General features: G+C 40.2%; 1 protein-coding gene across 3 annotated transcripts; it reads right to left on the bottom strand.

Annotated features, from left to right (window-relative positions):
• Positions 1-209: 209 nt before the first annotated feature.
• si:ch211-195o20.7 (cytospin-A) lies at positions 210-12,735 on the bottom strand. 3 transcript variants are annotated; one of them, XM_041972744.1, is made up of 12 exons: positions 12,453-12,735; positions 11,813-11,943; positions 9,369-9,959; positions 9,094-9,146; positions 3,544-4,013; positions 3,112-3,208; positions 2,940-3,006; positions 2,293-2,353; positions 1,974-2,070; positions 1,714-1,830; positions 1,568-1,627; positions 210-1,482 (listed from the first exon to the last, which is right to left on the bottom strand). In XM_041972744.1, exons 2-12 carry the CDS (start codon positions 11,850-11,852, stop codon positions 1,393-1,395), a joined length of 1,743 nt encoding a protein of 580 aa, XP_041828678.1. In that variant the 5' UTR covers positions 11,853-11,943; positions 12,453-12,735; the 3' UTR covers positions 210-1,392. The 3 variants fall into 3 exon arrangements, with proteins under 3 accessions (XP_041828678.1, XP_041828677.1, XP_041828679.1); XM_041972743.1 differs by having other exon boundaries at positions 12,361-12,735; XM_041972745.1 differs by lacking the exons at positions 210-1,482; positions 1,568-1,627 and having other exon boundaries at positions 1,914-2,070; positions 12,361-12,735.
• Between the last annotated feature and the right edge of the window lie 794 nt (positions 12,736-13,529).

Raw genomic sequence — 13,529 nt, forward strand, 5'->3', positions numbered from 1 at the left:
GAACGAGTGCATGTATTCCCTCTTCTTTACCAGCAGGTGGCAGTAACACCACAGCTAACATGAGATTTCAAACGAACTCCTCCCAACTACGTTTCGGCAAAGGGTTGAGACTACTTGGCTTAAAGCCTCTGAATGGACGTTCATGTCTATTATTTTCACTGCAGCAGCTGTTAAATATAAACTTCACATGATTACACAATACTCACAAAAACATTTCAACAGTTTATTGCTTTGGCATACTTTCTCACACTAGTTACATATCGACATATTTTACAGTCAGGCATTTATGTCCATAACTTGACATGCACAGCTTTGGCAACAAACTCGGCATTAAACATGCCCTAACAGTACCAGTTGTGCATCGGTGAGGATGCAGGTAAGAGGTCAGATGATGTTGCAACTGGATAAACAAACTTGTTTAGGCTTGCATTTGCATTTGCTTCATGGTAATTCTTGCAGCTCACATCCTGAAGCACCTAAACAGTGCTGGCCAACTTGTGATTACATAAAGGCACTTTTGGAACGACATCACCAGATGATCTATTCTCATCTTGGACTAGCCATAAGTCATTTCTCAGCAGACTGCAGCCTCGCCTTCACAGAGCCCTTTAAATACCGCCCTTTAAATACCGCAGTTCTGTGACATTTGTTTTATACACTGTTAAATCCCGACTCCTACAAAGTGCTGGCAAAAGTACATATTTACAGGGTGCTAAATGATCCAAGAAAATACAGACTCCTTTGAAGGCATCTCATAGAAAAGTGAAAGGCAATGGTTTTGACAGTTAAAACCATATGCAGGTGAAGAACTGCAGGCAGGTTTACATGTGACACAGTACTTTTTGCCAGTGAACTATCAGTGTGGAGACATTTACAGCAAATTAACATGGCTCTGCTAGACACTTTTTAATCACTTGCACTTGATTGATGAGCATTACTATTTTTAAAACTATGTAATTTCTTTTTTAAAAGCAATGGTGGTGTTGCTTTCTTACCTTTTCCTTCTTACTTGGGTTGAATCTATATTTGCACTTCCCAGAAGTATGTATCATTCTGTAGATACTCTTGGCATATACAGTGCACTAAACCCATTTTATTGCATGAGCCACCATCCCCTTAAGTTACATTAAAAATAAATGGAAATGGCCAGAATGTGCACAGCTGAACATCATCTGTGCTTCTGTACTTTGGTTATGCAGGCTTTTTGCCATTGTTTACTGTTATTTCTAAGAGATCCTGCACTTAATCAAGCCAGAAAGATGCAAACTGTAGCTTTAAATGTCATATATTTCCACCAAAAGATAGTATTCATGGAACTATTATTAAAAACATTGGATTTCCCTCTTTAAAGTCCTTTAGTGTCCACTCTGGACTCGTCTTTGCCTCCCGCAGTCACATCTCAAAGTGACGATACATGCTCTCCACGTAGCTCAGGACTCTCTGCCAGTCAGGACCGCCTGCCCTTAGCATCTCCTCTACAGTCTGTTGAGCAATGATTGCAGACAGATTTATAAGGTTAACACAAACAGAACCTACCATGTGTTTGCTACAAAGATGTGAATCTTACCAGAGACTGAGCAATCCCTACAGTCTCTCCTGTTCTAAATGCCAGACTGAGATTCTCCTTCTACAAAGAAAAGAACAAATCGATAAATCGAACAGTATAAGTTGCTCTGTCCCATTCATAACATAGCAAGTGTGTACAGTTCATACTTTATTCTCTGGAACAAGAGTGCTGTAAGGGATGTGAGAGGGAAGGTAGGTGTGGTAGACAGCACAAAAAGCAAGACCATCAGCCCAGCTGCTGCTGAAGTTGGTAATGTCGATATTCTGCATGAAGAGGAAAAAATATCATTACATATATTGCCAGTGTTTTTTTAAAGCCTGTGTAAACTGGAACATAGGTCACCTACATGAGTTTAGTGTAAGAAAATCATTCTGCAGACTGTAGACTAAATCAGGAGCAGCATCACCTTGTAGCCTTGGGTTCGGCTCTGACACCAGCGGAGCAGCGAGTTTCTCTTTGAGCCTCCATGGCGACGCAGCAGCAGGTTGAAACCATCCTGGGACCTGACATCAACATAAAAAACAAAGAAAAGAATAACAAGCTGAGATACAAAAAGCCTTATTACACAGTCAGTTCAGTTACAGAAAAAACAGTCAGCCCATGGGTTGCAGGAGATGCTGTCCTCAGTGCAGAGCTTTCACCAAAGTACACTAACACAAGTAACAAGATTTTAAAAGGATGTAAAAGGTCTGTACGTGCATGTTTATGTTTGTGTGTAGACTTACTTGGTGGGTGGCAATTCAGTAAGGGCTGAGTTGTACTTGTTTAATGACTCCTCACGTCTTGCTGCAAAAGAAAGCAACAGTGTTAGGAGGAGCAAAAATTGAATGTTTACTGGTTGATTAATCTGTAGACCATTTCTGTATCAATAATTAATGTCATTAACTAATGAAAAATGCCTTCCTAAAGCCAAAGATTAAGTATGACCCTATAAACCTAAATACTTTGGATTGTTTCATTCATTCATTTATTCATGGTTAGTTTCATGGTTTAGTTAGAAAAAAAAAGGGCGGAAACATTGTACATGAACAATAACCGCAATGTTTCTATGTTTGAAGAGCCAAAGTGTTCATTAAAATATAAAAACTGGATTAGTTCTGCTTAGATTTTATTCTTGTCTAATATGGAGAATGCATTTCCGCCCTCATAAAATATTCCTTTTATCCTCTTATCCCTTTATCTATTCTCTTAAATGTCAAACATATAGCAGTTGTTCTGTTTTTTTCACTTGCTCTGTGAAAGCATCAGAAAAAGGGGGGCTGACATTAAAACTGCAGTTCCATATAACAGAAGGTGATGGGCAAAAAAAAGCTGCACCACTGATGCAAACACACTTTGACACACTGCACACAAACATCTACAGAAAACTGACCTGTGCCGTTAGTCGACTTGCTGTCTTGCCAGTCCAGACTTCTTCGCTCCTTCAGTTCCCCAAAGTTCTAGAGAACAAAGAAGCTACTTGGTAAATTGTTTTTTTGAAAGTACATCAAACTAATAACATTTACTCACCAACAACCTGCAGGATTCTGCAGGATCTTTCTCACCTTGTTTGCAGGCCCAAGCGTTGAAGCAGAATTGGGCTGGGACGTCCCGTTTTGCATGGTAAGAGAGGATGAGGAGGAAGGTAATCTGGATAGGCTTCTGCAGCACAGTACAAAAATTAGACTAGATACACTAACTGTTTTTGTCTGGGACATTTCAGCTCCAGTTAGAAGTTAAAGCATTCAAACTGTTATAAATTGGCTCAGTGGGCCGAGTGTGACACATTCAAAAGAAACCAAAACCACAGTCCGGACCAAACTTGGTAATTGTTATGCATCTTTGCATGCCAGAGGAAAGAAATGTGGAAAGAAAAACAGCTTTGTTTTGCAAAATCTGTCACACTGAAATCCCAACAGAAAACATGCTTTAGTTATGTAGAAATATAGGGTTTTGTGTCTTTCTAAAAAAGCTTGCTGTCCAGTTACTGATCTCACCTTGACCCCTCCGTGGTCTCCATCTTTCGTGTCTCACTGGGTCGCACATCTGCTACGTCTTTGTCATCACTGGTCACATTTCTCAGGTAACGTTTGGTCACACCTTTAGAGTCTATTCTTGCTTCCTCGCCAACAATACTTCTAATTTCCACCCCTTCTCCTACTCTTTCCGTTCCAGCTTTGCTTTCAGACTTGTGGGATTCTCCGCTGGGTCTCCCTGGTTCCTGACATGGAGCCTGGGTGAGTGTAGCCAGTCTTCGCTTGCTCTCTTTCAGCTCTCCTCGCAGGGTGACTAGCTGCATATCAGCCTCCTTCTGTCTCTGCTGGGCAGCAGCCAGCTCCCTTTCAGTGTCTTTGTGGGCAGTTCTGAGTGCCGCCAGCTCTTCCTCTGCCTCGGCTCTCAGACGGTCTGCTACTGACACAGCAACCTGGAGGTCTGCCTGGAACTGCAACCATTCCCCACGTTCCGTCTGGAGAGGGAACAGCAACAATTATTTAAAAAAAAAAAAAAATTAAAAGCAGCTATATGGAGAAAAGGTAACTATTATTATTATTATTATTATCATCATATGCTACTCTTCAATGCCAGTTTGAAACTAATTAGGTTGAATTTATGCACCTCTGGCTGCTTTATTTTATTTTTTTATATTTATTTCCATTTTATAATCTAAATTTGCTTATATAACTTAGTATAAATACAATCATTAGACATTGTGGAGACATAGACCCAAAAAAAGCAACTACACTGCATGCACTTAGTTACTTACAGTATGTTACAAAAATACAATTTATTCCATTATTTTAATTGCATCTATGAAAAATACCAAAGATAACACAAGCTGATAGACATGAAATTGAATGTTTTCACAAGCAATGTGATTTTAAAATAGTTATTAGCCAAAAACCAGATAGATTGCAGCATGGTGTGCTGTGTGTCCTTAGTTAATGTAACAAAACTAGATAAGTGAAGGATATATATATATATATATATATATATATATATATATATATATATATATATATATATATATATATATATATATATATATATATATACATACACTGGATGAAAGGTATCTGACAGTGGTGTCTTTAAGAAATATGAAAAGATAGCAGAGCAAAGACCTGATGCAGGACTAGAGAAATGTATTTGAACATTAGCTGATTTATCTGCTTTCAGGCAAAACTGCATTGGAAAAGGTGTGCATGGAAGGATGGCTTTCAAGAAGCCATTCTTGAGGAAGTAAAACAGAGCGAAAAGGTTGAGATATGCCTTATAACTGGACTGAAAATCAGCAACAACAGATCCTATGGCGCAAGGAATCCTCCCCAAAGCCTGGATTGCAACATTACTGAAGTAGTGGCGTCATCTTGACAGAGAACAAACAAAAGGTAGCCAGCATCCAAAAAAAAAGAGCTTTGAAATGTCATTTAGTAAACAAATTAAATGAAAGATTGTCTAACAGACTACATAATGAAAACTGACCTTCTGGATTGTTCAAATTTTACAAACTCAAATTATTTACATTTGAACATGTTTCAATTAATCACTGCATCTATTTCCCAGTTTCCAGACAATATCTAAAGTAATGAGAGTTGGCTCAAAACATTTGCACAAGACTGTAATTTCCACACAAGGGTTACATAGATATTAATTATGACTGGAATATTTAAACCTAAACTGATTGCCTGAAGCAAACACAGCTTCCCCCACAATCTATAATCAAATGAGCAATCAAATATCCATTCGGCTTCCACAAGTTGAACTGAACTGAGCAACAAGCTTCCGCAAGCTGGGAGGAGTGGAGCTGGTGGGTCACTTGTAATGAGGCATAACTGATTCATGAGCCAGGAGTGTTTTTTTTTTTTTTTTTTCTTCCTTCCTTTTGAGGTTAAAAAAACCCTAACCAAGATTAAAACATCCTTCTGTGTTACAGGGTTAAGATGAACTGAACGGTGGCTTCAATCCAATAATTTCTCTTCACCTTTTATTAATAATTTAATGACAGTTTGATGAGAATCTCATAATGAAACACTGGGATGGGTGAAAAAGTTTCCACTTTCGCTCCTGTCAGTATACTAGCCTCAGACAAGTTCAAACATTACCCCGAGGCACTCTAAACCAACAAAACCAAGAGCTAAACGATAGCAAACTCTTGCGAAATTTTAAGCAATCCTTATCATAACAAGAGAAGCATGTAGACATGAAAGAGGAAAAGAGCAAGTAGAATAAAAGTGGTTTAAAAATCACACACACGTGTCATAAAGGCAGGATAAGGTCTGTGGAGCGATGTGAGCCAGAAAACTGTGAGAGAGCTAAGGAGTAGAGGGGCTGGGAAGGTTTGGTAATTAGATGAAGAATGGATGGAGATGTGGAGGCGATGTCTGAGCCAAGTCGCTCCCTCATCTGACCGGTGACTCAAGACCACAGCTGGACCTGATTACACTGCATGCACGCGCACATGCACAAAGACACACACATCATATCATATTCTATTCCTCTCCCAGGCATATACCCTTGTCCTTATACCTCAACAGCAGACCACACGCTCTGCATGACAGCATGAAATGAACAATAAGATGGTGGTTTCTGTTTAGAGTTTGAAGTGCGAGTTCTATATTAAGCAATCGTAAAGCAACAGCTTGGTCCTGAGAGATGTCTTCACATAGCGTTTCTTATCTGAATGTGGACACTCTAACTGGAGCATGTCTGCTTAAGGAAACAGGAAGGGGTGCTCCTCAGTTCACAGTGAGATAAGGGTGTGGGCCGTCTGTTTTTACACACAAACTCACTCAGTCCCTCAAGACCTGAACTTGTGCTCCACTGCAGGACCAGATGTGGTATCCAGCCTTAACAGGAACACACACTTGTCAATACTCTTGATGCACATCTGAAATCCTGACAGCTTCGGAGGAGATTGGAGGTTGCACACTGCGTGCATACGTGTGTGTGTGTGTGTGCGCTCCAAGCATCTGTCCCTAGTTCACCTCCATGCTCACTCATACATACATGGGGAAACATCCCAGCTCTGTAATGGTTGCTGTCTTTACTTTTTAACAATTCTGAAAGAGCTGGACAATACTTGCGCATTTTTAATCAAGTCCAGATATTTAATTTTTTTATAATAATCCAATATATTGTACACAAGCCTATCTCACAAAGCCAACTTCATAAACTTGTAGTAAAACATACAACAGCAGTTTGGCTGAGTTTCTTGTAAATGTGACAACAGACTGCACTAGTGTATGGCTTAACTTTGTCATCATTGCAAAACAAAACAGCCTAATTCTCAACAAATAACCCACATAAAATTACTTGGAAGAGTCAAGTTAGTTTTGGTTCTATAGAGGTCAACAGTTAGATTAATAAGAGACTAGTACTGAAAATAGAAATAATAATAATAATAAAAAAAATAGTACAGCATGCACATATCCCCACCCCATTTCTATCCCCACTGGCAAACTGAATCTTCATTCTGTATGTGACCAGTCTGCATGACTTCCAGATACAAGGCCCTTTTAAGACCAGCTTATAGGAGCAGCCTAGCGAGGAGAACAGAGGGCCAAGTGAACCTGGAGATCATTCCTGAAAATCTCTGGCAGCGTTCACCTGGAACTGATTCCAAAGTAGGGCTTTGAGACCGACTGGAGGGAACACAAATCTGACCAGCCACCCACACACGCCCAACTGCCTCCCATGAACGTCATGTTTTCATTTTTGTTAGTTAAGACAATTGGAAACTGGTCATGCCCATAAGGACAGACAGATGGTGCAGGAATGTTAAAGGACAGGCACATAGAAGAAAAAAGGAATATTTGGAAAAGCAGCAGTGAAGAAAGATGAAGAAAGCATGAAGGAGAGGTCTAGCTGGGCGAATGTGACAGGTAGAATAATGGCTACTTAAATTACATAGAAAAAGGTCAAACAATGGGGTGAGATCACTAGGGAGAAAAAAAAAAGCTTAAGCAAGCTGGGCACAGATAAAAAGATTGATAGAAGTGGAAGAAGTAGGAGGGAAAACCCCAAGGTAGAAGAGGTGAGGATAAGCGGCACAGAAGAAGAGAAGAGGGGGTGAGGTAGAAGATGCCACTGCAGGAGAAGCTGTATGGGAATAACTCTTGAGACTGTGGTGCTAAGGGAGGATAGAAGAGGCAAAGTAACAGAGTGAAGAGAAGGAGCAAGGCTTTGAAAGCATATGAAAGTGATTGTTTGCCTTTTGTCTCGTGCACAGCATACAAAAACATGGTCAGTCAGCTAAGCCGCAGCCCTCAGCCCCCCTCTACCTCCCCACACAGCACAAAACAAAACAGGTTTTGTGTCCTGAACAGCCGAACACGAACCCCCTCCTCCGCACTCCACATAAAAACATCCCAGTGCACATGGAGAGGTTTCATAAAGTTGAGCCTCGCTAGCTAATATCACCCTACTGAGGGCCCATATAAACAGTGTTAGATTGCCCTCCATTTCCACAACACGGCTCCCTCGCAGTACTTTACCACAGTCTGTCTGAGGTTAGCCGACAGTGTACGGCTTACATATCTATGCTCCTTATAAGGAGGTGGGAAAGTCTACAAGACTGGAGAAATTAAATATTGAGTTGACTTGAAAGAGGTGTGGGGTGCAGGAGGAAGAAGTCATGATGCTGTGCGCCACATTTGTACAACAAAGAGTGATTTGAAAAATAACAGATGTGAGGGAGACACACTGCAGGTCATATTCCAGTTGTAGTAATCTGTGGCAGATCGAGAGGAAGCCGAGGGCCTCTGTCTACAATCCTCAAAAGGGAGGGTCAGGAATTGGAACGAGTAGCTGACAGGAAATTACCAAAGAATATTAGCCTCATAAGAGCATGGGACACTTGAGCAACTAAACTGAAGAATATCTGAAGTATATTTCATTCTTATTGTGCTTAGGTTATTCAACTTAGTCCCAAATAGCTGGTTGACAAGCATCTTCTGCCCAAAAGTTCAAGGAAAATAAATTTGACTTTCAAGTTCTCCTTCTGAGATCTAACACATATTTTTCTTTAAAAAGAAATAAAAAAGGGGGGGCAACAACCGTCAACACTATCATACATGAGATGATTTCAGTGATTTCCCTTTGTTGGGCCTCTCAGGAGAAGCAGAGGACAGGAAGGACTTTAATTAGCAAAGCTGCAGCTCCCAGCGGGCCAAGGTCTATTGTGATTGGCGGGAGTGTGACAGAATGTGTGTGTTGGTGTTATCTCTCGACTCAAAGGTCAGAAGAACTACTCTGACTTGTTCATGACTTCCTGTTTGAATAATCAACATTTCTAATGTATTTTCCATTTTTTTCACTTAGTCATTTATGCGAAATGTGACATTTTTGGTGAGAAAAGCAAAACAAACTAATATTAAACTAGAATCTTCAGAAAAATGAGGTGTTTCCTCAATCATTGAACCCCTTGATATGAACATTTGCCACCCTCTCCTTAGTGGAGGGGTTAGCAGAATGGTTACTTCCATTGGCGGAAACATTTTTTACTTGTAAGAGCATATCTAATAAAAAAAACCACAGACAGGTCTTACCTGCAAAGTATTCTTTAAACCCTTCACTTCTGTCAGCAGATGCTTCAGTATCTCTGAGGGAAAGATATAGAAAATGTCAGAAGACATCACATGCATACCAAAACCCCTTAAATGTCAAGGAAATTGATTTGCCCTTCATAAAACTGTTAAATTGTGGCTCACAATAAGATGAAAAGTTGAAATTCTCAAAATCCCTGCAGGCCAGAAAGATTTTGCAGCAGAATCATTTATTTTATTTGATTAACAGCAGTGTGACAGACTAACGCCATTCTTGCCTGTTGTGCTTGTGGTCTCATCCTGACTGGCAGTAATACCCAGTGTTCTTCTACTCTCCTCCAACAGCTCCACCAACTCCTTGCCCTGGGTGTCCTTGTCTTGAAGACTTGACTGACTTAGACTACTGCTTCTTTCTTTCCACTTCTTCCCAGAAGAGCTGGTTGGAGGTGAGGTGCTAAACACGGAGGAAGGACTCTTTATAGGACTGATGGCCACACTCTTAACTTGGGAGACTGAAGTCCTTGGTGTAGAGATTGCAGAACTACTATTCCTCCCCAGGGAAGCTTGCCCTGCACCTGTGACAGTACTTCTTGAATTCTTGTGCACAGGGTTAACTCCAGGACCAACTGTGGGGTTGTTTGGGCTGACTGGTTGAGGAGGCTTCCAGTCAGGAGGTGGAATAGGAGTGCTGGGAGAAGTTGGGGTGCTGTTTTGTGATTTCTTCCCACTGGATGATACGATGGTTAGTGTTGGAGCTGGAGATGGAGATGAAGCAGGGGAAGGTTGAAGCTGGGAAACCATGGGCATCAAACCATCCCCATCACTCTGTGGAGAAGACGGTGGAGTGTGGAAGCTCTCTACATGGACCACTAGAGAAAACAAACAACCAAAATTAAAGAGGTCTTTTTTTTTATACTTTTAGTGGTTTTTCCCTTCTCTCCAGTGTGCTATGCATGTTTTTTTTATGTAAAACATATTCAAAGTTGCAAAACTCAGTTCACAAAGGTTCATTCTTCTCTCCTACAGATGCTGCTGCTTCTGAACATTCTGAAATGCCTTGTTTGTAGTCCAGGATTATATTCCTTTTCTTTAGAACATCATCAGGAAACTCATTTGCATTATTTATGTAAATTTTCAAAAAGAATGAGTCACTCTCTTGCAGTTTGGAACTTTTCAACAAATTGAGCCAACGGTGTATTTGGGGAAGAGTGGCTTAAATAGAAAAGAGCTTATCGAAGTGTCTCAGACAGAAAATGACAACCGGTTCTGCAGAAATGTGGAGTAAAAGAAAAAATATGAAAAACGTCATATCATGTAAAACTCCTTAAGTTAGCTGTTGAAGAAAAATCCTGAACCTGTATATGAGGACAAGATTGGCCTTTACCATTTATGTTAAAACTGACAAACACCTCTAAGAAAATTAAGATGGGATGGGATTGATTTCTAAACTGGCTGTAAAATCAGTCATCAGCCCAATGAAATCAAGATTTATGACAAAGTATTTTTTATTAAATACACAATAAAACCAGCTGAAAGAAAAGACTGAAGAAATGTCAGAATCAAGATAGAAAACTGTCCAGTTGTCACCAGTTTGGCATGTTGACAGTGAAAACACAAGCGAGTGAGGTGGTCAGAACAACATGATTCTTACTGACCGGCAAAACACCCAGGCCGTGCCCCTGAGGATGAATGCTGTAATACAGACATTCCTGCACAACTGCTCATCCATTATGCTGCTTCGACACTCAATTTCCAAATTCAGAAACACACACATTCACACAAAAGAACTAATGTGTCCCATACAGAGGCATACTTTCAGCAGTGGGCTATCAATATACTTACAAATCGGACACAATAACAGAAATGACTTCCACTTTTTTTGCCTCAGCATTCCTTGCCCAGCCCAGCATGGCAACAATAATAACCTAAGAAGCTCTGGGAACCAAATGGCGAAGTGTCTCCTTTTCTTTCTTTCTTTTCCTTGTTTGGACAAAAACCTCACTGCTTGCAAAGTGAGGCTTTTTTTCTCTTCAGTGATGTCAGAGTGAACATTTGCAAAGTTATGCACCACCTGCTGCAAGGCCAAAATCACTGAAAGGAATGACAGGATTGTTTAATAATGCTCTAATGCCACCCCTGTTTTTTTATTCTCCATTCCAAACCTTAATGTGCTCTTCCAACCATGTACATGGGTGGCAAGATTGACTGAATGAGGGAAAATGTGTGTGTGCGCTTCCACCAAGGTTTTCTCTGAGTGTGTGTGAGTGTCAGACAGCTTTAGGCTTCCTATGATTAATCCGCTGCCCTTGTGCCGAGCCGGGGAATTCTGCCGATTCATCACAGCTGGCCCAGCGGGGCCAGAACGAATCACACAGGGACGCGAGGAGAATGACCACTCACTGAGCGACACACAGGAGGGCTGCCAAGATTCCTGCTGCCACACACAGCTTTTCCGCTTGCTTCTCCTTTTGTTGCCTTCAGTTTTATTATTACCCCTCATACACCCACTCTTTTTTTTTTAGGGAATTGTAGTGTCCTCACTATTCCTGCATCTATTGCTTGTTTTGCTTCTCTTACTTCAACATAAATTTAAATTTTCAAATAGTAATCTGTGTAAAATAAACTCCATTTGGATACATAAGTACAGCAAAGAAAAAATTAAAAGAAAACAATAATAATAAAAATTAATTATAGACTAATAAGTGTGTGTCTGTTGACCTACCTGTGGGTCCATGGCTGTCCTTAGTGGAAAAGTTGCCCATCCTGCAGTAACAGTTTGGGCCAGTAATGCGCCCTGCAGGTGGTTGTTTCCCTTTCACTCAGCCTAGACCAAAGTGGCACTGTGGTGGTGACCTACACACGCGCGCGCCCACGCACACAAATACAGAGACATCCAGTAAGTTGACGTTAGAACTCATGCGCTGTCCTACAGCTGAAAAATACTCTTAAACAGAACCAACGCGAGCCCTGACACTGTGTTCATGGTGTTTTTACGCAGAGTTAGTGCTGATGCTCATTTGCGTGGTAAGAAAATTACAAGGTCTATCTTTACATATCGAGGTTAAATCACATGGATGTGGTCAGAAGCTGAGCCAGGAAACAAAGCTGATGCTTCGTCGATGATCAACTGCTCGCGAGAAAAACGCAAAAAATTCCAACAAAGTAGCCGAGAACATCTGATTAAAACTGACAAACATAATTAAACTTTACATCGTTTTACCAAAGCAAGATCCGTGATCTATTAGAGGATCAAGATCAATATCGACTTACTCAAAAAGTGTGTAGAAAAGTTACTAACTTCCTCTTCCCCTGCGTAAAAACTCATGTATTTACATCGATAATCCACACAAGTGAATACAAACCCCCCGAAAGCGGACAATTAACTCCCAAAATCTTCAGATCTGTGTCTCATGAGTCCTTCTTCTCCTCCACCTCCTCCCACTGTGCGCTTTGCTTTCTTCACGCTGTTTAACCCGACGCGCGCGCGCAACCTTGCCGCGTCCTCCCTATGGAGCTGGAGAAATGCAACTAAACAAAGTTTCATTGAAGCAACATTTTACTCCTGGAAACATCTTGTTAGAAGAAAAGAAACGATAAAGCAAAGAGAACTCTAAAAATGGATGCCCAATGCCATCGACTTTCCTGAATGTGTCCACTGGAGGGCACAGCGAGTCCACGCTGTGGAAAACCTGTTGAATCTGTGGAGGTCCGCCCTCACTTGGTTCCTCATTATAAAGCAGATGACCTACTGACCTATAACTCTCAGCTCTGAGGTGAAAAAGGCTCTAGATCGGAAGTTTTGAAATGATATTAAAAACTTTCCATTCAAAGTGTGACCCCTACAAATATTTAATGATTTTTAAGCTTCATTAATAAAAATCATTTGCTTAAAGTCTCACAAGAATGTCTTTTTGTGTTTACCTGTTAGATTAGTTCGTAGTGTGTTTCTTTATATAGTTTTTATAATTAGTTTTTGCACTTTGAGCTACACTACTTTTACATAAAGTCTGTTTGATATATTTTTAAATGAAGTCAGGATTTATGTCTATGAAAAAATCTACAGTTTGCATCACAGGAAATAATGCATTCAACTGAAAGATTGAATTCCTTTGAATATAAGCATTTTAATCAAACTTTTTCTACAATTTCAGCAAAAAAAAAAAAAAAAAAAAAAATCTAATAATGTAGATACAATCATGTAAACAGCAGTGAATCAAAGGAATAAAATTGGACTGGACAGTAGTATAACAATAAAGTAACTGACTGAGACAAATGCATAGGTCTTCCTATGACAGCTAAGGAAAAAAGAAAGTTCCTGTGCATGCCAAAAGAACTAAACAAAAGAAAAACACACAGACAAACATGCACATGTATTTAATCACATGCAATGACACTTAATAAGCCCCACAATTGTTCCTTAAAAAGTCAAAATACATGCA

Source organism: Melanotaenia boesemani, chromosome 20 (genome assembly GCF_017639745.1).
Source record: "Melanotaenia boesemani isolate fMelBoe1 chromosome 20, fMelBoe1.pri, whole genome shotgun sequence".
Lineage (NCBI taxonomy): Eukaryota > Metazoa > Chordata > Actinopteri > Atheriniformes > Melanotaeniidae > Melanotaenia > Melanotaenia boesemani.

Bases quoted from the DNA above. Each gene is read 5' to 3' on its own strand.
- si:ch211-195o20.7 (XM_041972744.1), bottom strand. From the start codon at position 11,852: ATGGGCAACTTTTCCACTAAGGACAGCCATGGACCCACAG. The intron at 2,071-2,292 runs GTAAGTCTACAC...TGTTGATGTCAG, and splicing joins ACTGAATTGCCACCCACCAA to GTCCCAGGATGGTTTCAACC. The intron at 1,483-1,567 runs GTAAGATTCACA...ATTGCTCAACAG, and splicing joins TAGGGATTGCTCAGTCTCTG to ACTGTAGAGGAGATGCTAAG.